Source organism: Mirounga angustirostris, unplaced genomic scaffold (genome assembly GCF_029215605.1).
Source record: "Mirounga angustirostris isolate CCGP_5_RB_7025 unplaced genomic scaffold, mMirAng1.0.hap1 SCAF_9, whole genome shotgun sequence".
Classification (NCBI taxonomy): Eukaryota; Metazoa; Chordata; class Mammalia; order Carnivora; family Phocidae; genus Mirounga; species Mirounga angustirostris.
Window position 1 is genome coordinate 59,267,252 of NW_026991717.1, and position 26,748 is coordinate 59,293,999.

General features: G+C 34.6%; 1 protein-coding gene and 1 long non-coding RNA gene across 6 annotated transcripts in view; one reads left to right on the forward strand and one right to left on the reverse strand.

Moving 5' to 3' along the window:
• LOC123861266 (uncharacterized) overlaps positions 1–26,748 on the forward strand; it is a 73,655-nt gene that overhangs the window by 14,630 nt on the left and 32,277 nt on the right. The window lies entirely within an intron of this gene.
• Positions 1–26,748, reverse strand: part of CTDSPL2 (CTD small phosphatase like 2) — an 80,203-nt gene that overhangs the window by 5,873 nt on the left and 47,582 nt on the right. For all 3 annotated transcript variants that reach the window (XM_045900175.3, XM_045900176.3, XM_045900173.3), the window contains exons 5-11: positions 21,974–22,189; positions 17,845–17,923; positions 17,458–17,569; positions 15,218–15,304; positions 4,651–4,713; positions 4,467–4,546; positions 1,333–1,459 (exon numbers count right to left, since the gene is read on the reverse strand). In XM_045900175.3, coding sequence (XP_045756131.1) covers positions 1,333–1,459; positions 4,467–4,546; positions 4,651–4,713; positions 15,218–15,304; positions 17,458–17,569; positions 17,845–17,923; positions 21,974–22,189 — 764 coding nt within the window. The remainder of the gene's footprint in view (positions 1–1,332; positions 1,460–4,466; positions 4,547–4,650; positions 4,714–15,217; positions 15,305–17,457; positions 17,570–17,844; positions 17,924–21,973; positions 22,190–26,748) is intronic.

The following is a 26,748-nucleotide window of genomic DNA, read 5'->3' on the forward strand; positions in this document are numbered from 1 at the left end:
AGACAGATGTTAAGGAATACATCAAAGCCTAATTGGTTTTTCTGCATAATGTCTTCCTAGTGCATATGAAACTAAACAAGAAAGATCCATTGAAACAAGTTTTGCATTAACGTAACTCAAAATATTACCTGACTGATTCAAGAAATAGCTACTATTAGTCAATGCAAGGTACTGTGAATGAAGGGGTACTGCCAATGTAAAAAGAACACTACCAGAAAGCCTATACTTTACACACGGACTGTGTCACATCTCATTGTTTTATTCCCAACAAATAGCAGGATAACCTGAAACAGCATTAATGTAACAAACAGATGCAGTGATATTTCACTGAAGAGGAGTCTAGAAACAAGAATGCAAACCGTATTTGTTTTATAGTAAATAATCTCTAGGTTGTCTTTAACATTTATGCAGAACACTGTGTTTAAGATGGAGGACAAGTGAAATGATTTTATCCAGGAACCAATATGAAATTCTTAAAAACACATTTCAAAATGTGAGCAATGACCTAAATTAAACATATTTCAATACCATATGCAGTTTTCCCCTTTTCTCCTTTTTCATCTTTTTACTTTTTTACTTGTTCTACCTACATCCAACCCAATTTCCACCATCCCTATTCTGCACAGATGTATTGTGAAGGAAATCTCAGAACTATCACATGAACATATTCATAATGTAAAACAGATCTTGCAAGGATGCCTCATTTCTAGTCCAAGTTATATTTCTTTTAAAGGCCCTTTTTTTTTTTTTAAGACTTTATTTATTAGAGAGAGAGAACACAAGCACGGGGAGCAGCAGGCTGAGGGAGAGGGAGAAGCAGGCTCCCCACAGAGCAGGGAGCTGGACGTGGGGCCCGATCCCAGGACCCTGAGCCGAAGGGAGATGCTTAACCAACTGAGCCACCTAGGCGCCCCCAAGTTATATTTCAAAGAAATACTGACACAGGGTATAAATATACTGACAAATTAGTCTAAGAAGTTATTTCAGAATGTCAAAGCAAACATACCAGAACATGGTTAAGCTATTTATAATTCTCAAACATGTTTACAATTACTTAACAACTGCTAAGAATACCATTAACTGATGTATATTTTATAGTCCCTTATTTAGACTTATTACCCAGATTTTTATCTGTGTTGTAATTCATTTAAAAGAAAAGTTTCCACAAGGAATATAGCAATTTGGCATTTCTAATTCTAAAAGATAACACTAAACAGGGAAATTTCATCAGTGAAAATTCTGTTCTCCCATCATATTCCGTTTGGCAGCATCTGTTCTCATTATATATATTTTTTCCCAGTCTGAATTTGTTTAGCAACCCTCCCTTCCTACCTGATATGCAAAGGCTTGTGGTGAGTTGTCAATTATTATAGTCTTTGAAAGATCTCTTCCAAGGATATTTAAGTCCTTTATATAGTTTCCTTGTACACAAACACAATGTTCACGGAAAAGCCGATGCCTAAACATAAAAATAAAAACAAATTAACTAAAAAAAAAATCTCTAAAAATTACAACATATACTGAAACATATACACATACCATAGGCTTTACAATTTAAGCCTTATTATTTTCTCTCAAAAGGAAATTCAGTTATAAATGTGAGCCTAAGCTTTGGGCTACAGTTTTACTTTAAAAAATGTTAGCAATTATTGAAACCTTACAACCAAATATTACCATGCCTTTAAGAACTTTGGCTTATCCCAAAATGTTATTATTAAATTATAAAGAGGGATTAAAAACTCTGTAAATTGTTTTTGTAATTTATTTACCCAGGAAAGCTCAGTTCAGATGCAGCATCTGGTTGTCAGCGAGGTCCTGCTTTTTAACCAATTTTCCAGATGGTTGACTGAGGCACAAGGAGGTCAAGTGACTTGCCCAAGGTCACACAGTAAGTCAGTGGTTAGCCCCGCATTGGAACCCAGTATCCTCCTGGCTCCCAGTCCTTTGCTCTAACCAGAAGACCACACAGCCTCCCTATCCCTGTACATGCCAGAATAGAAAATATAAGAAGGAATGTTTCTGTGTTGGCATTTTTAAAAATGTTTTTAGTTTCCCTTATAGTTTTTTGAGAAAGGTGTGGAGGCCAAAAGATTCCATCATTTCAACTTTTCCCAAACACCCATCTTTCTTTTATTTTAGTGTGAGTGTATATATGATCATTTGAAAAAACAAGGATTGAATGAAATGATGAATTCTGATTTAAGTATTACAAATGTAAACTGATGTTTCACCAATGATACTCAACTGAAAAATGCTATTATCATTTAAAAAAGCTATTAAAGGTTTTATAATAATACTTATATACTGTCATAATTATATCATCTCATTTAGCACTCAAAATGTTAGTCTCCGAATACTACTGATAATTAATACAGATCACCTTGAAATGCTCCATTTGCATACATTAATAATTTGGTAGTTTGGCTTCCTTGTGTCTTAATCCCACTAAACAATTTTTCAGGAGTTAGGGCCTACTCATACCTGTATTTTTAATTATGGAATTTCAAGAAAGGGGCATTTTCTACCAACAAAATCTGCCTTAGCTCTAAAAACAACAAAAAAACTCAACCTTAAAAACACTAGTGCTAGTGGTGATGACACTTTTCCAACCAGACAAAATGTAGTAAAAATAGTTCTCTTCCTCCCGTTTTATAAAGAATACTTTTCATTAAATGATCATCTACCTCTGTATGGCTTAAAGACCATCTTACTTTGAAAAGGTTAAGACCAGACAAAAGAATTTAAGTCCTGGTTGGGCCTATAAAAGATTCCATTTTTATTTGTATAAACATTTACATTACGTATGAGGCAACTAGAGAGGCAGGTGCAGCACATAATGCAAGTTACTACTACTGTTTCTTCCCTAATAGCAGCAAACTCACCCAAGACAGGAGACAAATGAATATGTATGTGGATACTAATGATTACTTCAATTAAATTACACTAAAACCCCTCCAGTTATTCAGGAGTCTGAGGGTCAGTAGCAGGTATTTGCAGTTTTAGAAAGAAACTACTTCTGCCCGTCATCAGATTTGCCTTTGGACTCGTGAGATTCAGAGATTATAGGAATTTCTGAGTATACCTTGTCTTCAACATAATTCCCTTAAGCACTCTAATGAATTCAATATACTATTCAAAAAGTTCTTCCTGTTTTAAATGATTCAAATACAACTACATAAAACAAATTTAAACTCCCAAATATGTAGATTATATAAAACTAGTTTAAAAGAGGGGTGTTAATCTGTAACATCATAATTCCATGACTATGACTTGCCCCCCAGTAAAATGAAAGCTCTAAGAGGGAAAGGCTTGTATTGCTCACCACTGTTCCATGGAACATTGGAGGTGCTGAATAGAAATCTTCAGAATGAATGAAGTCATCAAAGCAAAATCATTTGTGTACTTTTGTTAAAGTTAGGTAAAATGAGCATGTATTATACTTTCATGAATAGAAAACACCATTTTCATTTTTGTATCTGATGCTTGCTTATATGGAAGATAAAATGGAAAGTGACAAGGACAAATTCTGATCCTTTAGATTTAAAAAAAAAAAATCCCAGTTCTATTTACAAGAAAGAAAATCTAAGTGTGGACATGAGAAAAAAGTCTTTTAGCATAGTTGCAACCACTCAATAACAAAGGTCCTATTAACAGTAGAAATTAGGATTTTCCACTAAAAAAATATGGAAGAAAGTATTCAGGAAAATGAATTCCCAGCCATTAAAGCTTTTATGAGCCTTTTCTGGCATCTCTCACAGCTCTTGGTCAAAAACATCAAAGAGTAACTCCGGCATCTTAAAGGATGCAGCAAGACTGCTAGCAGTCTTAATATCTCACTTGACAGAAATAATGGAACTAATTTTCAAACTGTTTTAAAATTACCCAAGGTACTCCCACCTAACCAGGAACACACTGCATCTGCTGGCTCAGGACACACACAAGGAACTGAGTCCAGATCAGGATAACTTGAGTGACTAAACCAACTGCAATTTCCAATTAGAGTCATGTAATGTTTTCTTTCCATGGAGGACAAATTTGCTCTTGAAAAAAGCAAAAGAGTTTAATTTATCCTGTTAAAATTAACCTTTATTCCTCTATGCCATTAAAAAGGTGACATAACATGCATTATCTCAGAGACATAAGGAAGTGAAAGTATCATGCACACAGTGAAAAATTCCACATACCCCCCAATCTCCCCCCAGTCCCAAAAGAAGCGAGGATACAGATGGAACCGTGAGTGAATATATACATTTGACCTTTGTATCCTTTAAAGAACGTCTGTCTGGAATTATATCATTAGGAACTCTTAAAGAGTTTGGGGGCTTAAAAAAATTCATTTCACCATTCAACACAACCAATCTCTATATATGCAGCCAACTGAAAATGGCCATCAAAATTAAATAGAATCATAGTAATTTCATAGATCAGTGTGACAGACATTTCCACTATTTCTTAATTAAATTTACCTGACCAGTTGCTTTTTAGGGTCTAGTATGTTCAGTAACTTGTCTGCATACACCTTCTTAGAAGCAGTAAAAAGAATGATCTACAAATTCAGGGGAAAAGAAGTAATCATTATACATGATCTAAATATGGGTACTATATTGAATAAAATAAAAATACTTATGTAATTAGCTTAAGCATGTTTACCTCATACATCTGAGACATTCGTTCCAGGAATTCCCTGAAGAATGGTCTTAATCTCACGTAAACCTGAAGAAATAACAAAGACAGGCTTCAGTAAATAGACATATAGAAGAGAAACAACTTATTTATAAGAGATGTTGTGTTCTAACTTTAAATATAATTAAGAAGCTCAATAGAAAAGTACACTAAGTACCACTCAACCAAATATATTTCATAAACCCAAAATCACTTACAACAATCTTTTGGCAGGGTAATGATAATCATTGGTGATGTCACTTTTTAATATTTAAATGGCAGCATACAATATAATAGAACTTCGTGGAATATAATTTTAGTAAACATTTAAATTAAAAACGGAAGGTTTCCCTTTGAGATTTTGATCCACCAATCAGCTCCATCTTCCAGCCAGGTAGCATCCATCCAATTATTAGGCAGGCTGTGTGTCCACCTCTAGCTGACCTGTCTCAATGACCTTCCTCTATACTCAGAATTTCTTCTCAACAATCACCTGCTAAGAATACCTTTATTTTAAATCTCTATTAAGATAAATAATGTTCAAGAAAGAGATGTCTGGATTGGTGGGTTTAAATAACTGCAATTTTTCAGAATTCAATCTTGTTCTACATTTACTGATTCAGACATGGCATCTAAATTAGCGCTACTGGGCTACTCGAGAATGAAAATGTAACAGTCAAATACCAGTTATCAAAACCTACTGGCAATATCAGGAAAAACTACAGTACCCAAAAAACTGCCTTATATACATTATTTTATTTCTATGTGTCTATCTTCTTGCCTACATTTAATATAGCTCTTGTAATACACTCTAGAATTCAAAAAGCACAGAATTATAAACCATGAGCAATCACTAAAATGGATTTACAGAAGATTTTAAATTATATTCATTTTGTGACAAAATTTTATAAAAAGAAAATTTTATACTTTATACTCAACAGTGATTAACTTCAAACACCACGAACAACAAATATTTATAGAAGACCTATGCACCACATTTCACTGGATTCAGATTTAAAAAAAAAAAACAAACTACTAGGAACAACAAATTCAAAATCTAGGCCTCATGAAATTTAATTCTGTCATTAATACACATCCACACAAAAATGATAAAAATCTCGTTCTGGGAATGTTTTAGGGAAGAACAGGGAAATCATGCAAAGGATTCTAGGAAGTAGCGACCATTGTACTACCAATCTTTATAGTTTCCAGAGCCCTTTGGGCATAAGACAATGCCAAATATATAGTAAATACTTGATTAAAAAAAAAAAAAACCTGTTGAGTAAATGAAATAGAATTACCCAAAGTTAAGCAATATAGACAAAACAGAGAAAGAGAAGCAAGCCTATATGACTACACAAGGACAACTACTGAGTTTCCTTAAAAACTAATCATTTGTAGAAGACAAATTTTGAACAATTGTTACTTTGCTAATAGTATCACTACCCCTACCTCCAGGCTAGAATGATAAAGTACACTTGTTTTGAATCCTATTAGTCAGGCATTTTATTTCAATTTCTTGACTAATCAAAAACGAAGTGAAGCCATTTACCCCTACCCCTAGACCAAGTAAAAATAACCAAATCTTTGGTATCAATTCACTATCTTTAGGATAAGGCACAAGAAATTTAACTAGAGCTGCTCTTCTAATTAATTTTAACATTTTTCATCCTAAAAACATTTGGTACCACTTTGTGGCCAACCCAAGTAACTGACAGATTTCAGATATATTACTACTGCCTTAACTGGAAAGAACATTTTTATTAACTATGGGTCTTTTCAAAAATAGATTTGTGATGATTAAGAAAAAAACATCAATTTAGTCAATACTTCTTTCCAATGACCTCATCTCAAGGATGATGAACTATGAACCATCAAAGCCTTTTGTTTATTCCTAAGAAAGTTAATCATGCATTTATAATAACCAAAATACTTTATTTTTGCATTTATATAAATTATTTCATTTGTTCTCAATATCTGTTATCACTTGCTCCATACTCTAAAGTAAGCTAAGTAAGGTCCCTGTTATTTGGGATTTGTTTCCTCTGAACCCTAACATACTTCCATTTTAGAGGAAACTTCTATGTAAACAATATTATCCAAGCATAGGAGGGCGAACACCATACAAAGGTGACATTTCCAACTTCTTACACATGACTTCAGATTAAGTCAAAACTATAACTTCATTATACATTCTACTACTGTCACCATTCTTAATATAAAAATACATCTTAAAATTTGACATTACTTTCAAAAATGTCCTTGTTTACAGGGGATGAAAGGTGGCACTAAAGATGGGGGAATATATTGCTAGGCTGTTTCCTTACCATGAGAATAGAATTAATTGTTAGCTATAGAAGCTCCTATCCTCAAAAACAGATTCACCATTTGAACAGGAAGGTGTTTCTGTATTAAAATATATACACAGAAACTAAGGTGGTTAGTGGGGGAAAAAAAAGAATATAGAAAGATACAAGGTAACAGTGAGCAGGGGTGGAAGTTCTGCTTTGTGCTACAAAGGCAAAATCTCAGAGAGAAAAATAGAAATTGAGATACAAGGCCAGCAGGATCTAAGTCATTTGGATGGATATATTAAAGCAGAAATCTATGGAAGTCAAACACTAAGTACTGTTTAGTAGGAAACAGAAAACAGTTGTAAGATATGTGTAATACAAAGAGACAACAATCACTTATTGTGTGGGGTCACAGAGATAGAGAAATAAACAAATGCACAGAGAGAGGCATTCCAGAATGCTTCCAAATCTATTCCACAGATGCTTTTAACTACATTTATCTTCTCCTAACTTGCTCATCACAAAGATTCCTGTCCTGAGCTGCCAATTTCCTATTTCCATGTTCTTTCTCTACTTAGTATTTCACTAACCATCCTTCTTCAAACTTCTCTTTACAAAATTTTAATCTTCCATCACTGAACAACATACCTTTTGAAAAAGCCAAATGCAGAATGCTATAAAGAAAAAATTATATAAAAATACCATACCCAAAGATATGTCTTAAATAGGACTGACTACTATGCAAAGATACAGATTTATGAATATGTTCAAAATACAAAACTTTAAAAATAAAATCTACTAGAATAATACATGCAAAATAGTGATAATGGAACTAATCTTGTATATAATCTGTTGTGGACTGATTTTGCTAAAATTTAAATTTTACATAGAAAAATATATAGTAAAACATTACATTAACAGTACATCAACATTCCTTCATATAAACAATACCTGATAGCCTATACTTTCTTCGGTATTAAGATAATGAGAACAGCCTATAATTGTGTATATACATAGTCCAACCAGGCCATAAATGGTAAGCAAAACTAGATTTAATAAAAGTAGCCACCAAAATAACAATCTAGTTATAAACTGATTATATTTTGTGATAGTCTAAGTTCAAATTCATGACTAAGTATGCAGGGTCAAGCTATATAAACTGAATAATTCCTATTAGTTTACCAAACCTTATTAAGTTCAGCATGACTAAAAAAACAAAGAGGAGGAGGAGGAGGAGAGGGAGAAGAAGAAGAAAACACCCAAAGCAGCCATCACTTTGTGGGCAAGTGAAGAAGAAAAAAATTCCTTACATGTAAATCTTTTAAGGAAAAATATGTCTTTTTTATTTTTATTTTATTTTATTTTTTTAAAGATTTTATTTATTTATTTGAGAGAGAGAATGAGATAGAGAGCATGAGAGGGGGGAGGGTCAGAGAGAGAGGCAGACTCCCTGCTGAGCAGGGAGCCCGACGTGGGACTTGATCCCAGGACTCCAGGATCATGACCTGAGCCGAAGGCAGTCACTTAACCAACTGAGCCACCCAGGCGCCCAAATATGTCTTTTTTTAAAAAAAGATTTATTTTATTTTAGAGAGAGAGCTCGAGTAGGGGAAGGGGCAGAGAGAGAGAGAATCTCGAGCAGACTCTGCGCTGAGCGTGGACCCTGATGTGGGGCTTGATCCCAGGACCACGAGATTATGACCTGAGCTGAAACCAAGAGTCGGATGCTTAAGCGGACACTTAATGGACTGAGCCACCTAGGTGCCCCTATGGAAAAATACTTCTCAATGGTTGTAAGCACAGATAATATAACCTTAACATATCCAAAAAGAAACATCTTATTAAAAATTTTTCAATGATATCCTCTGAATTTATTGCTATACTGATAAAGCTTTTTAAATTGTTTTAATTTTTAACTTTTTTGAAGTAATCTCTATGCCGAACATGGGACTCAAACTCATGACCCCAAGATCAAGAGTGGCATGCTCCACCATCTGAGCCAGCCAGGTGCCCCATACTGATACAGGTTCAAAACAAAACAAAAAACAGTCAATTCAGTGGGACTCACCTACTTAAGAGTATGGCACCTTTAAATAAAAAGATGACTGGTAAATGCTATTTATTTAATTAGCAGTAAGACTTTAAAGCTGTAGAAAACCAACAAAGCTGGGGAATGTGAAGAATGAGATACTACAAATAACTGAAAAATCTAACCATTCGTAGACACTTACTCTGCCCATTTGTTAACCCTTCTGTACACCTTTGTCTCCTCATTTATAAAATGGGTAAAATAACAGTACCTACCTCATAGGTTGTTGTGAGGATTAAATAAGTTAATACATGTAAAGCACCTAGAAGAGTGCCTGGCACACTGAGACTGCCAACTATTATTACTATCCACCTTATTATTTAAAAGTACTCAGTCATAAGAAGAATAGCGGGAATGAGTATGATTCTATGGGGCAGAACTGGGTAACCTCAACTCAAAGAGAAAGCTGTACAGCAGCAGTCTATACTTTTAAATCATGAATTGCATCAGCTGATATCTTAACTATTTAACTTAGTTAACATTTTCTTAGCATCAATACTAGAGCACAGAGATGGGACCTAAATCCTCTTTAAAGAAGAGGGTTGCTCAGGTAGGCCCTGTGGAGACCTCAACTTCATAACCCATTGGGTGACATTATAGTAACATCCCTTGCTTAACACAGTCCCAACAAGCAGATATATAGTATATATACTGGTATAGTATTTGTAGGCAGACCAATTCTGGAAATGAATAGGTAAATACTAAAACATCAAAATAAAAAATAATAAAAACAAAAACCCCCAAACTAAAAGATTCTGTAAAACATTATACTAAATAGAAATGAATTTGAAAAGGGATTTTCCTATAGAGTCTACATGGGATAAAGTGAAGCTTATGGTATTCATATAGATGAGTTGGCAACGAAGCAAAATCTTCAAATAAAAATTGGCCATTATATATATTGTTTATTTAAATATGTGTGCATATATGTTTGTGTGTATATATAAATAAGCTATTGCTGTGTTTTTATTTACATAAAATTTAGTCATTTTAAAAGCAAAAAAAAAGGTCATTTTAGTAGAACAAAAAATGCTGCCTTTAAAAACAAATTCTAAACTGTCTAAACAATTTAATATGCTTAGTAATCAACTGTCACCTCTCCTAAATTTGCAAAACGTTTTTAGCTATTGAACAAGAATTTTCCATGCATTTTTAAAATGAACTGCCTCTAATTTTTTTTTTTTAAAGATTTTATTTATTTATTTGAGACAGAGAGAATGAGAGAGACAGAGAGCACATGAGAGGGGGGAGGGTCAGAGGGAGAAGCAGGCTCCCTGCCAAGCAGGGAGCCCGATGCGGGACTCGACCGGGACTCCAGGATCATGACCTGAGCCAAAGGCAGTCACTTAACCAACTGAGCCACCCAGGCGCCCGAACTGCCTCTAATTTTAAGATACATTTAAAAGAATACAAAGAATTCCTCATGAAATACATTTTATCATCTTTGAGAAGCATATAACTATAGGTTTCAGCTCTTCCTTTTTTTAACCTTAAAAATCAATAATGAATAATTACAATGAAAAAATTAGTACCAATGACTAACTATACTTACTAATAAGGATAGGAAAGTTCCTTTAAAATTACTTTTTAATATTAACCTACAATTATCAAAATATTGTTCCCTACCAGCTAAAATATTACATTAATCCTCAAAACTAAGTGTCCACGACCCCAAATGTTTTATTTAAGGCACAATTATACATACTACTTTTGTACAACAAAAATTATGCTTTATGAAGGTCAAAACAAAATGCCTCTTGGTTAGTATCAATTTAAGTCAGAGCCTGAGAGAAGGAAAAATTTGATTAGATATTTACTACAAAGCTCTTCATTTACATGATTGCTTTTTCTTCATGAAGCAAAAATAATGGTGACTTTTCTAAGAAAGACTATAGAGAGGAGAAAGAAGCCACTGACCCTCTATTCCTCTTGTTCTGTAGTACAAAATATATGAGATCCTTGTGAAAATTATCCTAGGCTATAAGGTTCCCAGAAAACAAACAAACTACAGTAATGGGGAAGAGGTGGAGCTTTGCTAACATGATTTCCCACCCACCTCTCCCCCCAACTTTTCCCATAAAAGCAACCTCCACTAATAAAAACAAAGCACCCTTTAGCAAGTAGCTCCCTATGGAACCTATCTCTCCTTGAGTGCTTACCACAATCTGATTTCTGGACAGCTGACCCAAAGTTTGATGATTTTACTGATCTTCAGAAAGCCACTGACTGGCTAAAGTCTTATTGGTGAACAGAGTCAAAAATCAGATGCCCCTGCCATACTTTACAGAATGAGGAGTTGGACAGCACAGTTACGTTTGGCTGTACTGTGGTGAAACATATGAGGCATCTTCTTTTTGTCTTCAATTAGCCACGTTTGGGCTGAGTAGCTCTATTACATCTTCAAAAAACTGAGCTCCAGTTCTTGATGGAGATAGAGGAAGGTCATTGAGGAGGTGGTTCAGCTCAAGAGCTAAGTGAAAAATCTGTCTTTTGATTCAGTCCTGCTTGTGGATAGAAGTCATCTTCTGGATGGAAGAGGGAGTGAGATGACCTAGAGTCTTGAATTGGTGGATCTGCAGGAACAGAAACTAAATACAGTGGAGACCTCTTAACTGAGTAACACCACGAGATGGATTTCCTGACAATGTGTCAATATAAGCTAAATATAAAGATTAAATATGTGCATTGGAACTGATCATGCACTTGTTTTTTCAGATATCAAATGCATTTGCACCATTCTATGAATAAATACGTTTTCCCAATAACTAACTATAAAATAATATGGAAAAACAACCAATTTAAAGGGGAAAAAAAAGACCCATTCAAACAAAAATCCATTACTTTTGCCCTTGTGAGTGCCATACCCTCACTTTAAAAACTCAGTTATTTCGAATGACTTTTTCTCTCCAACTACACAAACTACAATCTGTCTATCCATATAGTGCCAGTAGTAACATGTATTAAATTTTAATTTGATTGTGTCTTTTAGGGTTTTTTATCCCCCAGAGAAATGGAATTCAAATACACTCAATGTACTAAATTGAGGCTTGAATAATCGACCTGCTCAAAAATTCTGACACCTGCATTGAGTGAGTCCTACTTATCAATCAAAAGGAGAGTATATACCATTAGTCAGGCAATCTTTAAATGTGAGTAGTGGTCATCTTAAATTTCCCTTAAACTTTCATCTGAAAAAACTAAGAAAGCCCACAACCAGGTTATAGTGGATCCAGTTTTAAATTTCTCTATATATTAATAAGAGTTTTGATGAACATTTTATTACTTACTTCCACTTAGAATTTGAGTATGTAAATTTACTGTATATACTCTCATAATTATTACACCAAAGGTCAGCAAACTATGGCTTGTGGGTCAAATACAAACTGTCACTTATTTTTGTAAATAAAGTTTTATTGGGACACAGCCACGCTTATTTGATTATGTACTTACTGTCTATGACTACTTTCATGCTACAATGGCAGAAAAAGTATTTGAAACAGAGACTGCAGAACCTAAAATAATAAAAACTGGCCCTTTTCAGGAAAATGTTTGCCAACCCCTAATATAGATGATTATTAAAACATAGGTAAAACCATTTACACTTTAAATTGTTTGAAAGAAACAAAAATAACAAGTAGAAATATAGGTCAACCATAACAAACTTACCACAAAAAGAAACTAAAATAAGTCCCAAGAGGACACTTGGTGTTGATTCAGATGAAGAATCTAATCCTACCTTAATATTACCAGTTTATTTTTAAGAGTATACACTATGCTATGTAAATGCTATGGAACTGACAGATTCGAGAGTATATAGATAAATGCCATGGAATGGTTCACTTAAAAATGGTTTATTTTATGTTGTGAATTTCACCTCAATAAATTATTTTTAAAGAGTATATACAGTATTTTACAGGTTTCTACCTTTAAGTGGGCCACATTATATTGCAGTGGTTAAATATGTAAGTTACATCTTACCTAATAATGTGGTTTCTCCAAAATCTCTTAGATCATCTCAGACCCTTGTGTATATTTCTTCTTTGCCAGTAGATGGAGACAACACCACTGAAAGTTTAAAAGACATCATTCCCTGTTTAAAGGGAGCTTGCTGGTCTGAAAACTAGGGGAACCCTAACCCAAGATTTCTTCAAAGTTCTTTTTAAAAAAGCAGAATGGCTATGCCAAAACCAGAAATCCAAGGGATTATACTGAATATTAACTATGGACATCCTCAAAACTTTACTGAAGGGGGATTAAACTCTGTACATGACGTAGTAACTAATAAATCATAATAATAAAATGCAATCGTCTCTGTAACTTATAAGATTCAAACTTCCTGCTCACTGCTCCTAATTAGGCTAGATCATTTATTTTTCAGTTTCAGAAAGTGTAACTCAGAATATATAAGAAAAAGCGTTCTTTGAATTCCAGAGATAGATGCAGTACATATATGGTTTTTATAAGTATCAGTTGTATGCACTGCTACAAGACTTTTATTCAAAATAAGATAACTATCCAGAGCCACATAAAAATAATAAGAACTTTACAAAAAAAAAAAAAAGAAAGAGAATTAAGGCAGAAATGGTGGAAGCAGCAAGAAAAAATTCAATTTTATGGTCACAATAAAAAGAAATGCTCATGAAAGGGAAGAATCAAACTCAACTACTTTCCAAGTTTCTTAACTATTAAAAATCACATAAACAAACCAAAACTATCTGCAAGAAACAAATTTCAAATCTGAAAGCTTAAGAAAAGTCATTCCAAAATAATTATTTAATATTTTTCAAATAACACCTTTCCAAATTCAAAGCCTGAATGCAATTTTGAACAAAAACCAAGGTTATCAAGCTAAAAAGAGAGAACTAAGATATTGCTATACTATTTATATTTGCCACAAGCCTCCTGTCCTTGATGTGAACTAAAAAAGAACCCATTTGGCAAAAAAGGTCTTATTAAGAAAAGAGATTACCTTAAGCCAAATAATATCCAGTTAAAAAGAAATACAAAAATCTTACAATCCTTTATTTTTATGTATATTTTGCTCATTCTCTAATCAAAAGCCAGAACTAAAATAAGCCTCCATAGAAGGGAAATGAATATAGTATTCAAATATTAGCATGCCTACAATGCCTATCTAGGTTAAACCAGAACTAACAAGAATTGCTAAAATAAATTCTCTTACGACTCATAAAGTAGGTAAAGCAGATCCTGAACCACAAACTTCTATTTAACTCTGAAATTTTTCGATCCCCAAAAGACAGTAACTATCATGTGCCAAGAAAACTATACCATATTCTAACTGCCTATTAAGAGCACAAACAACCATGAACACCTTTCCATCATTCACACAGTAAATGTTCTGTGGCTTTATTTAATCCTTGAGTTGGCTTCCTCTTGACAAAGAACAAACTTTTTGACCCTTTCCCAACCCTTCAACAACTGCTATGTATGAAGGTAATGCTAATTAAGTAACCACCACCAACACAGAAAGGCACTTTGCAATTTTCAAAGTGTATTCATATAAATTAATTGAAATTTTATGATAGGAAAATCTCAAACATAAAGAAAAAACTATGGCCAACACACATAATTTACAGTGAAATGTAAATGATCTTTGCATTTTGCATGGTTACTTGTCCATCAACACAGATGAGGGAGAAATGCTTTTACCCAGATTTTTAAAGCAATAAGCGGAAGTGTCCTGGAATTCTGTGATTAATATAAAGTAGATATACCAAACTGCAATCTACAGGCCATATTACTACAAAAGGAAATAAAAATGACCAACAAGGAATGAGTTTTCTTTATACTAACTGGATTTTTTGGGGAAAAAAAAAAAAAAAACACAAAAAGCAAAACACCAGGTGTTAACCTGGCAAGTTCTTCTTGGGGATCTATAATGTCAGTGCTCCTGCCTCCACCTGCTGGCAAACAGATTATGAAACTAGCAGAGATCACTGGGTTAAAAAAGTTGACATTTTTGGGTAACATTTAATGTTTTATGTAATTATTTAGCATGATGCTACTTTGGGTTAATAAATCAGTAATATATTGATGAAATCCATTAGGAAAAAACACATTAAACTTTACACACACAAAATTACAAAAGATTTCTTGGTTCAGGACATTATCTAACAGGCTAAAAATCAAGTTAAAAATTGTTTTTAATTACCTGATAAATGACATCTTGGAAAAGGACTGGAAAAGTAAGTGCTGCATCTTCTAGCTCATTTAGACTACAGTGTACTAGTGTTTCATCCTTAAAATAAAAAGCATACACCGAATGAACCAAGATATTAAAAGAAATTTCAAATGATAATTTTATGTACCCATGACCACCAGAAACATTTATGAAAACACTCATTCATATGTGGAATTTTACATTTATCATACATTCCTCTGTGTGGCATGGCAATGTGGAATAGAATTTTCTAAGCCACTGGTTCTCAGGTATGGTTCCTGGACCAACAAGTAGCATCAGCATCATCTGGGTTAGAAATGCAAATAAATAACTAGTTAGAAATGCAAAATTTTAACTAGTTAGAAATGTGAATCCTCCAGCTCCACTTGTGATAATTCAAAAACTCCAAAGGAGATGAAGAAAAAAGGAGCTCAGCAATCTATATTTTAATAAGCCCTTTAGGTGATCCCGATGCATGCTCAAGTCTGAGAACCAGTGTTCTGAGTTCTGCAGTTGCCAACTTTCTGATAAAATAAATATAAGCTCCTTTTATTTAACAATTAGCAAATGGAAGTTTAGAATCTAATTATTTTTAAGAATACATATATTCTATTCACATAGCTCCTTATCCTTTAAAGTTTTATGAAGTTTTTTATTTTGTAAAATGGATGCCTTAGTATCTGTTGAATATGTTTCAGACAAAAACATTTAACTCAATTAGCAGTCAATGAAGACTTGTCATTTTTGATTACCAAACCCTGTTTTTTAAGAGGATAAGAAGGTGAGGATCATTCCATCTAAGATATGTGCAAATATTTATATTTCTTAAATACTGAATGATTAAAAAACAGTTCTATTTGTAGTAAGTGATAAAACACTTTTTAAAAAAAAAAGCTGCCAATGACTAACCCCAAAATTTTCCAATGCATTTACAATGAATTAAAATGAAACACAAATGTTCATACCTTGTGATTCCACATCTTATTAGCTGGAGTGTTTCTTTTAACCTAAAGTTAACTCTGGGGAGGCAAAGAGCAAAAAATACTCTAGATATGCCTCATTTTCTTTTAATAGCATATCAGTCTACACATTTCAAGGTATTGTCTTAGCATCTAAAAAAAGGTACCCTCTTTCCTTCAACTGAATCATAACTAATTCTGCTACTTCTTCATCTATAGACTATCTAAATTTTGATCATTCTTCATTTATTTCTATAAAATTACTCATTTATGCTCAGCCAAATCCTATCTTTTCTGTTTGCCTCCACATTGCATTAAAAATTGTATGGTCAAGCTTGCTATCATGACCACATCAACTCCTAACACAAAAATCTAGCAAAATCTCTTTTTCAGTTTCTCCACTAACTTGCACATCAAATCTACACTACTCATGATCAGTTTCAAAATTTTTCTCTTGCTACTTATCCTCTAATAAATACCTAATACTTAGGATCTCTGGAGACCTAGCTAGACAAAGGCTAAGGTGCTGAACTCTCAAAAAAGAACTATACATGCTAGTTAAGATTTAAAATAATAAACTTTTCCTCAAGAAAAAAATTTTATGAGAAATAAACCACATTTCCAATTACAGGATACGAGTAACAAAGGCTAAATAATAAAATGCTTCCCAATATTATATAATAGGTAGGTGTTCAGTTCTCAAAGCACTTCTGGTACCCTAAAACATAAATTTTTAACACATCAAGAGAGCATATTAAAGGTTTTATTAGCATTAAGAGATCATGTTTTTGGGAGTCTATTAATAAAGTTATTGGTATTAGATACTGCACAAAAATAAGAAGAGAAAAAGGGCTATAATCTTGCATAAGGTTAATTCATTGGGACCCAAATAATATTTGGTTCTTCAAGGAAATATAATCCTGACACCGCCCCCCCAAAAGGCATAATCTACGCATGAAATGAAATAGAATTTATCAGGAAATTACAAAAAAAAAATTGCAAGGATCTCAGAAATATGGGGGAAAGAACTAATTTAAATACAAAAATGAAAGCCTAATTTATTTTCAAAGAGTACCTGATACCAATCAAACTGAGGACCTTGGCATTGGACTATGCTTCAAATAAAAACATTTCAGAATATCTAAGATGTGTTTAGTAAATATGTAAGACTTTTTACGTTCACTTTTATCCTCTCAGGTATTTTGGGCTAGAGTTTTTTAAAAAGAAATTTAACTCCTTTATTTTCTCTACCTGTACATACAATATACTTACCAGGTCTAAAACTAGGGAGAATTCTGGTGTGCTTCTTGTTTTCAATGGAAGAGCAGGTTTCCTATTTAGTTGTTCTTCTGTCAGTGGTGGAACATGTTTGATGAAATAATACCTACAAATCAAATTTTAAGAAAATCTCAACATTTCTACATTTTATAAATATAAGACATATTACTAAATTCAGCTCATATTTAAATCTTTAATTAAATAACACACTTTTAATCTAGTAAACCAAACCTATGAAATGTAAATAAAACTGAAAATATAAAATATTTCAGTAACCTACAAGTTACATGTTCTTTCCAATATACCATTCAGCCACCCCTCCACACATGTCTTTCGTTCTGCTCCAAGAGGGAAAGGAAAACAAAAAAACAAAAAACTCACGGGTCAAATACTTCCCAGTCTTCTTCATAGGTAGCCTCTGCGTGAGTTGATGAATAACCACTATCTGGAGTTACTGGTGCTATTTAATAAAATGAAAAACAAAATGTTACTTTTACTCACTATGAAGTATACATTTTTACCGTTTTTATATAAGATTTTCCTGAAGCCCTGTGTATTTTAGGTTCAAGAAATGACAGAAATAACTTACAAACAGTATTGCATAGCAAATTTATTAGTACACAGATCTAACTCCAGATCCAAAGGAAAAAAACTGCCATTATAGATAAAATAGCAAGCTAGATCATGGCTGGCAGAATTAAAATCCCTCACAGCAAAGAGAAAATTTACTACTTATTACCAGAATCATACACTCCATGAAATTTCAATTTCTAACTGCATGGTGTTATATGTATAAACATAAAAATTTCACAGGGCTCTTGTAAGCAGTGACACTTTGCAAAGTACCTTGTACATACATATACAAGCAGTCAATATATATCTGTGCTGACCTTAGACTGAGAGGTAGTTTTTAACCTGAGATCTACGAACACTCTTTAAGAGGTTCATGAAACCCCCTGAAGACTTATGAAAAAATGTTGTATGTACATTTTTACAGGAATCTCGAGGCTGTCTAAAATCTTTTAAAAAGTTAAAAAATGCTGCTTTATATAGAAACCATTGCTTTAGAAGAGGCCTTATTTTACTTCTAATTTACAAGCAACCTAAAAATAATCATGAAGTAATTCTCTATTCCATGACAAATGGTCCATCCTACATTTAAGCTAAAATTCTATCAAATGATAGAGCATTAGAAATAATGCTGGGAGGGGAGCCTGGCTGGCTTAGTCGGAAGAGCATGTGACTCTGGATCTCAGGGTCAGGAGTTCAAGCCCCATGTTGGGTGCAGAGATTACTTAAATAAACAAAAAACTTAAAAAAAAAAAAGAAATTATGCTGGGAATTTTCTAAGACAATAATTATAACTTAAATTCAAGGAAAGGACAAAAGGTAAAATTCTAAGTTAGAGGTAATGTCTCAGAGCTAAAAGTTCAAGATGGATGCCAGAGACTGAATGTTTGTGTCCCCACAAAATGGTATTTAGAGGTGGAGACTTTAGGATGTCATGAGGTCATCAGGTCATGAGGGTGGAGCCCTCATGAATGGGATTAGTGCCCTTATAAAAGAGCCTCCAGACAGTTCACATAGCTTCTGCCATGTAAGGGTGCATGAGAAAATAATTGTTTATGAACCAGAAAGCAGGCTCTCAACAGGTAATGAATCTGCTTGGTGCTTTGATCTTGGATTTCCCAACCTCCTAAACCATGAGAAATAAATTTCTGCTGTGTATATGCCACCTAGTCTGTGGTAATTTGTTATTGCAGCCCAAAAGGACTAAGACAGTGGAACTCACTAAAACTGCTATAATCTGTCTATAGGAATGGAATATTGGTGGATAATAGTCAAAGGAAAAAAAACAAATATTTCTTGCTATTACCATGTATTAATTCTTTTAAAAATGATTTTATTTATTTTAGAGAGACAGAGACTGAGTGCATGCATGAGTGGGGAAAGAGGCAAAGAGGGAGGGAGAAGAAAAGGGAGAGAATCTCAAGCAGACTCTGCAATGAGCGTAGAGCCTGACATGGGGCTCCATCTCATGACCCTGAGATCATGACCTGAGCCTAAACCAAGAGTCGGACACTTAACCGACTAAGCCACCCAGGCGCCCCTATCATGTAATAATTCTTTATGTATGTATTACCTTGTAACACAGTATGTATATTAAGTGAATGACAACAGAGGTAAAACATAATTTTTGTCCATCTGTAATTTCATGCCAATAACAGTTCATTAGCACAAGGGGTAATGGAAAAATATATCTTCTAACTACTTGTTTCAAATTCCTATTAACTTCAGAGAAAGGGGGAAAGGAAGCAGTATGTGAGTGCCTTCATGCTAAGCATTTTTCTTATTTCATCCCATTTAGCTTTCATAACCCTGAATTATTTCCCTTTTAAAGGTCAGAGAGTCATCTCAGAGAGCTTAAGTAAGCTGTCTAAAGTCACAAAGCTAAGTAAATGACAGAGCCATCCTCCTTCCTTCTTGTTCTCTTTGGCTAGGTTCTTGAACTTAAGGAAAAGTAATAACCTTTGTCACTCATACTCATCTTTTAAGATCAGCAAAAATTTTACTTCTATCCTCTCATGATGCAGAGTGAATGCAATGTGCCACCTCATCATTCTGCACATTTATTTCTAATAGCACTCACCACACTGTACAGTAATTTTTGTGATTACCTGGCTCATCAATTAGATAATGTACTCTTCAGGGTCAAGGAGCATTTATCTTATTCATCTTTATAAATAACGTCCATCACAGAAAATAGGTGTTCAATAAAAGTTAAGGAAATAAATGAATGAATGAGACAACTGGAGTAAATTTTACTCCCCACCCCCCAGAAACCACTAATGCTATAGAAATCCCTTCTCCATCTTCACAGTTGTCAGAAAAAAAATAAATACAGAGGATTATACAGCAGCACAAAAATACAGAACAAACATCAAACAAGAGGTCCAAAGCCCTGGACTTAGTCTATACGCCCAAACACTGGCAAGGAATGAGCATAAAATGACAGGTGAAGAGTAGATTCCTTTGCAAATCTTATCTGCCCAAGAATGAACTATGTACATAATCCATGTTGATTTGACAGATTCAGTATTATTCTTAAAATATAACATTATAGGGCGCCTGCGTGGCTCAGTCGGTTAAGCGTCTGCCTTCAGCTCAGGTCATGATCCCAGGATCCTGGGATCGAGTCCCGCATTGGGTTCCCTGCTCAGTAAAGAGTCTGCTTCTCCCTCTGCCAGCTACTACCCCTGCTTGTGTTCTATCAAATAAATAAGTAAAATCTTTAAAAAAATATAACATTATAATTTAACATTATAGATCTTAAGTTTAACACTACAGAAGTTCATCTTTTATTTGACCAATTTAAAATAAATCTTTGTTATGTCGCTTTTTCTCTTCATATTGGTATTACTGGGTTGCCCTATATAGAAGTTTCATAATTGTAGCATTTTTTCTTTAAATGTTTTCTACCGTTTTGATTATATTTTTTCAAGTTTCCCCTTATATTCAAGGGAAGAACATCATTCTACTTCCTTATGCCAAACTACGTTTCTGAACCAATACATATGTGCTAGGGTCTCTCAAATGCATGGCATTATAGGAAATAAAAAGACAAATCTAAAATAAAAGCCCAAGATCTTGTCCCTCTGGGAAAAGATGACCATCCTCAATTTTATTTCTGCTTTTAAGCATGATGGAACAGTTTCATCTTTTAGCTTTATACATCTGTATACCACAACCCTCAGAGGTAATAAATTCTGATCTCATATGTTCTACATTTCCATGACAACTGGCTCAGGGACCCAACAATTATGGTAGGCCTTTATAAGGATCCAGAATTAGGCTGCAAAGTTTGGATGCAGGGAAAGATCAGGGAAAAGAAGCTTCTTTTGGGGGGATGTCATCTATATATGCAACAAATCTGAAGGTATAAGGCTGCCTTTAGGTGGGAACTTCAGACCGAAGGGTCTGATACTAGTGCAATTATAATAAGTGTGTTCCTGAACATGAGCATATGTTTTGCTATTTGTGTTAAATTTCTTTTTTTTTTTTTTTAAAGATTTTTATTTATTTATTGAGAGAGAGAGAGAATGATAGAGAGAGAGCATGAGAGGGAGGAGGGTCAGAGGGAGAAGCAGGCTCCCCGCTGAGCAGGGAGCCCAATGCGGGACTCGATCCCGGGACTCCAGGATCATGACCTGAACCGAAGGCAGTCGCTTAACCGACTAAGCCACCCAGGCGCCCCTATTTGTGTTAAATTTCTAAGTAGTCAGATTAGTACAAATAAACTGTAAGATGACTAATGCTCTGTCAAAACAGCCTTTTAAAAAATTCAGTTTCAAAATGACCAGATTTGGGGGAGAAAGTTTTATTTCCAATTTTAATTGTTTTATGTTCAAGAAAGAAAAACTTACGCATTTGCTCTATTAAAGAAAAAAAGAAATCCTGCATTTTTATACATTATTCATGAAGATGCATTAAGAAAAGGAATTTTCTTCACCTGTAAGGGGTGGGATATCACGATTAACTGTTTCTTCTGCTTCTTCTAAACCATTATTTATCGATGGCCTCACTTGAACTGCTTGATTTGAGTAAGCTGCTCCATTCGTTGACGTAGTAGTACTGGTAGTGATCTCATCCACCTGTTCCATATCAAGTTGTTTTACTATCTCTTCCGCTTCCACAGCCTGTCCTGGGGAATCGGATCCTGATGTTCCTATAATCAAGATTCAGTATGCTCACAACCATCATTTAAAAACTCAAAAGGAGGTGGGGGAAGAGGCATAGATGTTTTTAAGGGTACAAACTTATAGCAAGCAAACATAAGCCCTAGAGACCTAATGCGCCGTAGAGTGAATATAGACAAATATTGTATTATAATCATCAAACTTGCTAAAAGAATAGAACTTAATTGTTCTAACCACTAAAATGAAAAGATAATTATGTAATGTGATAGAGGTGCTAATTACTGTTACATGGCAATCATATTACAATATATAAATGTATCAAATCAACTTGTTTACCCTTAAATTTACATAATGTGAAATATATTTTATTTTATTTTTTTTTAAGATTTTATTCATTTATTTGACAGAGAGAGAGACAGCAAGAGAGGGAACACAAGTAGGGGGAGAGGGAGAAGCAGGCTTCCCGCTGAGCAGGGAGCCCAATGCGGGGCTTGATCCCAGGACCCCAGGATCATGACCTGAGCCAAAGGCAGATGCTTAACGACTGAGCCCCCCCAGGTGCCCTTGTGAAATATATTTTAATAAAAGTGAAATTAAATAATGAAAAACTCATAAATACTTGGAAAAACTAAATGCAACAGAAACAGAGCTGAGGATACCAGTTTAGTGAGTCTTTTCTAGACATTTCAAATAATCAGTAATAAAGACTATTATAAGCTAGAGTGATACTGGTGAACAAAATTTTCTTAAGAGTGTTCAAATAGTTTAGAAACACCTATTTATAGTGAAACCACAGTCATAATTTAGAATTTTTAAAAATTTTTGATACATAACTGACAATATAATCTTGTATAAGTTTCAGGTGTATGTGTTGATTTAATACATTTATATATTGCATTATGATTACCAACCTAGCATTAGGCTAACACCTCTATCCTGCCACATCATTACCATTTTTCTGTGGTGAGAAAATCTATCTAGTCTCTTTGCAACTTTGAAGTATACAATACAGTATTGTTGACTATAGAACTTTTCTATAAAGCAAATATCATTTATTAAATGCCTACTATGAGCTAGGCATTATATATATATTTTTTCCATTATCATTTCCATTATTTATTTCCATTGAACAGCTCCTGATCCTTCCAGTACTAAGCATCCTAGCCACTGTAGGCAGTTGTAATTTTTAAACCAGAGGCAGTTATGCAAGAATGAGCTAACTGTTCCCCTAATCATAACATTTTTATTCAGAGACACAAGAACAATTTCCTAACAAGATTCCACCTCAGTAACAAAGACTGAAGTTAGTTTCCTAATCATACTCAGCCACCACCTAGATGATCCTGTTGCCCAATTCTTCTTCCACTATGAGATAAACCCAACTCTATTTCTTTATGGAATCCTCCAAATGTCATTTTCAACAACAAAATCAACCTCCCATACTCTCAACTTTCTCACAGAATGTTCCTTCTCTGTCATAGCTTTAAATGTAACTAACCCCTTTCCAAAAAACATCTTTTCCTGACATTTCCCACAAAGCTCTTTATTCTTCCACATTCAATATACTAACTGTATCAGAATTCATTTATTTCCATTGCTGCTACCAGATCAATGGTTTTCCACTGAATTTGCAAAAAAATGCCTGTTCCTTTGAGACTGATGTCACCTAGCTATATAATTCTTCACTTATCCCCACCGCTGACATATACCAACTGCTGCCAGCATCCTCTCTCAACCAGAGGAATTTAACACCTAGCTACCAATTTAAAGGTCTATTAAACACCTCCTAGAGGTGATGTCAATGACTCATCCTAAGACTAATCCTCAAAGGTTTTGCCCTCTTTAGCTCCTTCTTCATTCATACTGCTTTCTTAAGCAACAATCATGATCATAACCTGGACATTCACACTAAGAAAAGGTTTATCTCTGAAAACTAAAGTTCAAATATATCAATCCCCTACCATAACCTCCTAATCTTTTAATTATCTATCTATCTCATATTCCTATTACATGTGATCTTCATGTTTGATAAAAGTCAGTCTCTTTCATTCTAAACAATCCCTCAATGGCTCCTTCCCCACCCTTCTCACCTAGATTTCATAGTATATCACTTAAACCACTCTCAAGCCAGCAGCTTCAAGGTCCTTGTTCCCTTGTCTTTCCACTGTCATCCATCACAGAAATCCCTCTTGAATCAATGTAACTTACAGGCTTACTGGTGTGTGTGTGTTTCTTTTAAATTATACCCAAAAGCAAACATTCTAAACCTTCACTGTTCTCTTCAATCCCTGCCACCAGGAATCTCAGCACATGGCACCATCACCTCCCTCAAAGAAAAAGTTGTAACTATGAAACATCAACTTCTGTCCAAACATTTATTCCCCCAAGATCTTAGGTCACTGAACCATATACACCATTTACTCCACTAGTTTTAACTAATACCTATAAGCTGATAATACAATAGACTATTGCTTAAACCCATATTTCTAAGCTCCACACCACACCAGAAGGACAAATGGCTACCAGACATTTTATTTGGTTGTTTCATGGCATCTCAAACTCAGCATGGCCCAAATTAAATTCAATTATCTATCTCCCGAAACATAACTTCTTGCTCTTGAAAAAATAACCTTGTGTCCTCTTAATCTCTTGTCTCTTTCATCTCCAATCTTTCATCTCCATTCTATACCTCTGACCCTTCTTTTCTCTAGTGTCACCATTAAGGTTGCATGAAGTCTCACATGGACTATAAGTCTAATTGTTTTCCCCACATCCAACCTTTTTAGAATGTAGCCAACACACTACTGCCAAAGAGCTTTTTAGAAAACACAAATCTGTTCATACTACTCACCAATTCAAAACCTTTCAATCATCCTCCACTAAGGATAAAATTAAAATTCAATTATCTTACCATGTTAGCTTTAATTTGCCAACTTTATAACTCTATCTTAACCCATCCTATGCACTCCTCACATCCAGTGCTCCATCTGCAATAAACTAATTTGTTTCTCAAACACACAATGCCTTTGCTCGTGCTGCTCATTCTACCTGAAATGCCCTTTACCACCTTTCAAGATTCAGCTTTTCTATGAAGACTATTGTTAGATGCCACCAAGAATACAGAACCATTCCATTCTTTGAACACCCCACTGCCCCATACCTCTTATCAATGCACTTATAAAAATTTATTATACCTATTTATGGATCTCTCTCCCTCTTGTAAAAAAGCAAGCTCCTTGAGGGCAGGGACCATGTGTTAATCATCCTTGAATCTCCAGGGCCTAGTACAATGGCTGGGACATGGCAAATATTGAACTGAATGAATTGAAATCTTCAAATCACCCCTGTCCCATACTTAAGTATAATTATCTTCTCTCACAGGTTAAGAGGCTCAATTTAAAGAACTGGGCCTAGGTAACATAGTTAAAGAGTGGCAATTTTAAAATAAGCTTCTCTAATTCCAATGCCCATTCTTTTCCACCACACCAGCTATTTCCAAAGATGTTCTAAGGGGCACTAGTTTTACAAGATGTTCATAGATGTTCCACAGAAAAGGGTTCTTGGGGTCAAATATGCCTAGGAAATACGGGGTTAAACAAAGTTAAAGGTAGTTTGTTGTTTTATTTCTACTACAGGACTTCACAAGTCCTTTCATGTGCCAATATGCATTATTTTTAGCCCCCAGAGCACTTAGATTTTATAGTGCACCATTCTGTCTTTTAAAAATTGTATTATCGGGACGCCTGGGTGGCTCAGTCGGTTAAGCGTCTGCCTTCGGCTCAGATCATGATCCCGGGGTCCTGGGATCGAGTCCCGCATCGGGCTCCCTGCTCCGCAGGGAGCCTGCCTCTCCCTCTGCCTCTGCCTCTCTCTCTCTCTATCTCTCATGAATAAATAAATAAAATCTTTAAAAAAAAAAAATAAATAAAAAATAAAAAAATAAAAAAATAAAAATTGTATTATCATCCAGAAACATAATTCAAACTAGAATTTAAATAATCAGGCAACAAGCATTTAATGGCTACTTTCCATGTGCCCTGTACTATATCAAACAACATGGTAGATGCAAAAATAAAGACATGAACTCTTGCCCTCACATAATCGAGACTAAATTATCATTTATGAAATTAAGAATTAATCATCAAAAAAGACAGGACACTAGCTAAATTTTTTTTTTAAGATTTTATTTATTTGACAGAGAGAGAGACACAGCAAGAGAGGAAACACAAGCAGGGGGAGTGGGAGAGGGAGAAGCAGGCTTCCCACGGAGCAGAGAGCCCAACGCGGGGCTCGATCCCAGGACCCTGGAACCATGACCTGAGCTGAAGGCAGATGCTTAATGACTGAGCCACTGAGGCACCCCAACACTAGCTAAATCTTTAAAAAAAATGTATGTTGGGCAGGACACCTGGGTAGCTCAGTCCACTGGGCATCCACCTCTTGGTTTAGGCTTGGGTCATGATCTCAGGGTTATAGGGTTGAGCCCCACATTGGGTTTCATACTCAGCACAGAGTCTGCTTGGGATTCTCTTTCTCTCCCTCTCCTAGGGTGCGAGCGCTCTCTCAAATAAAATCTTTAAAAAAAAAT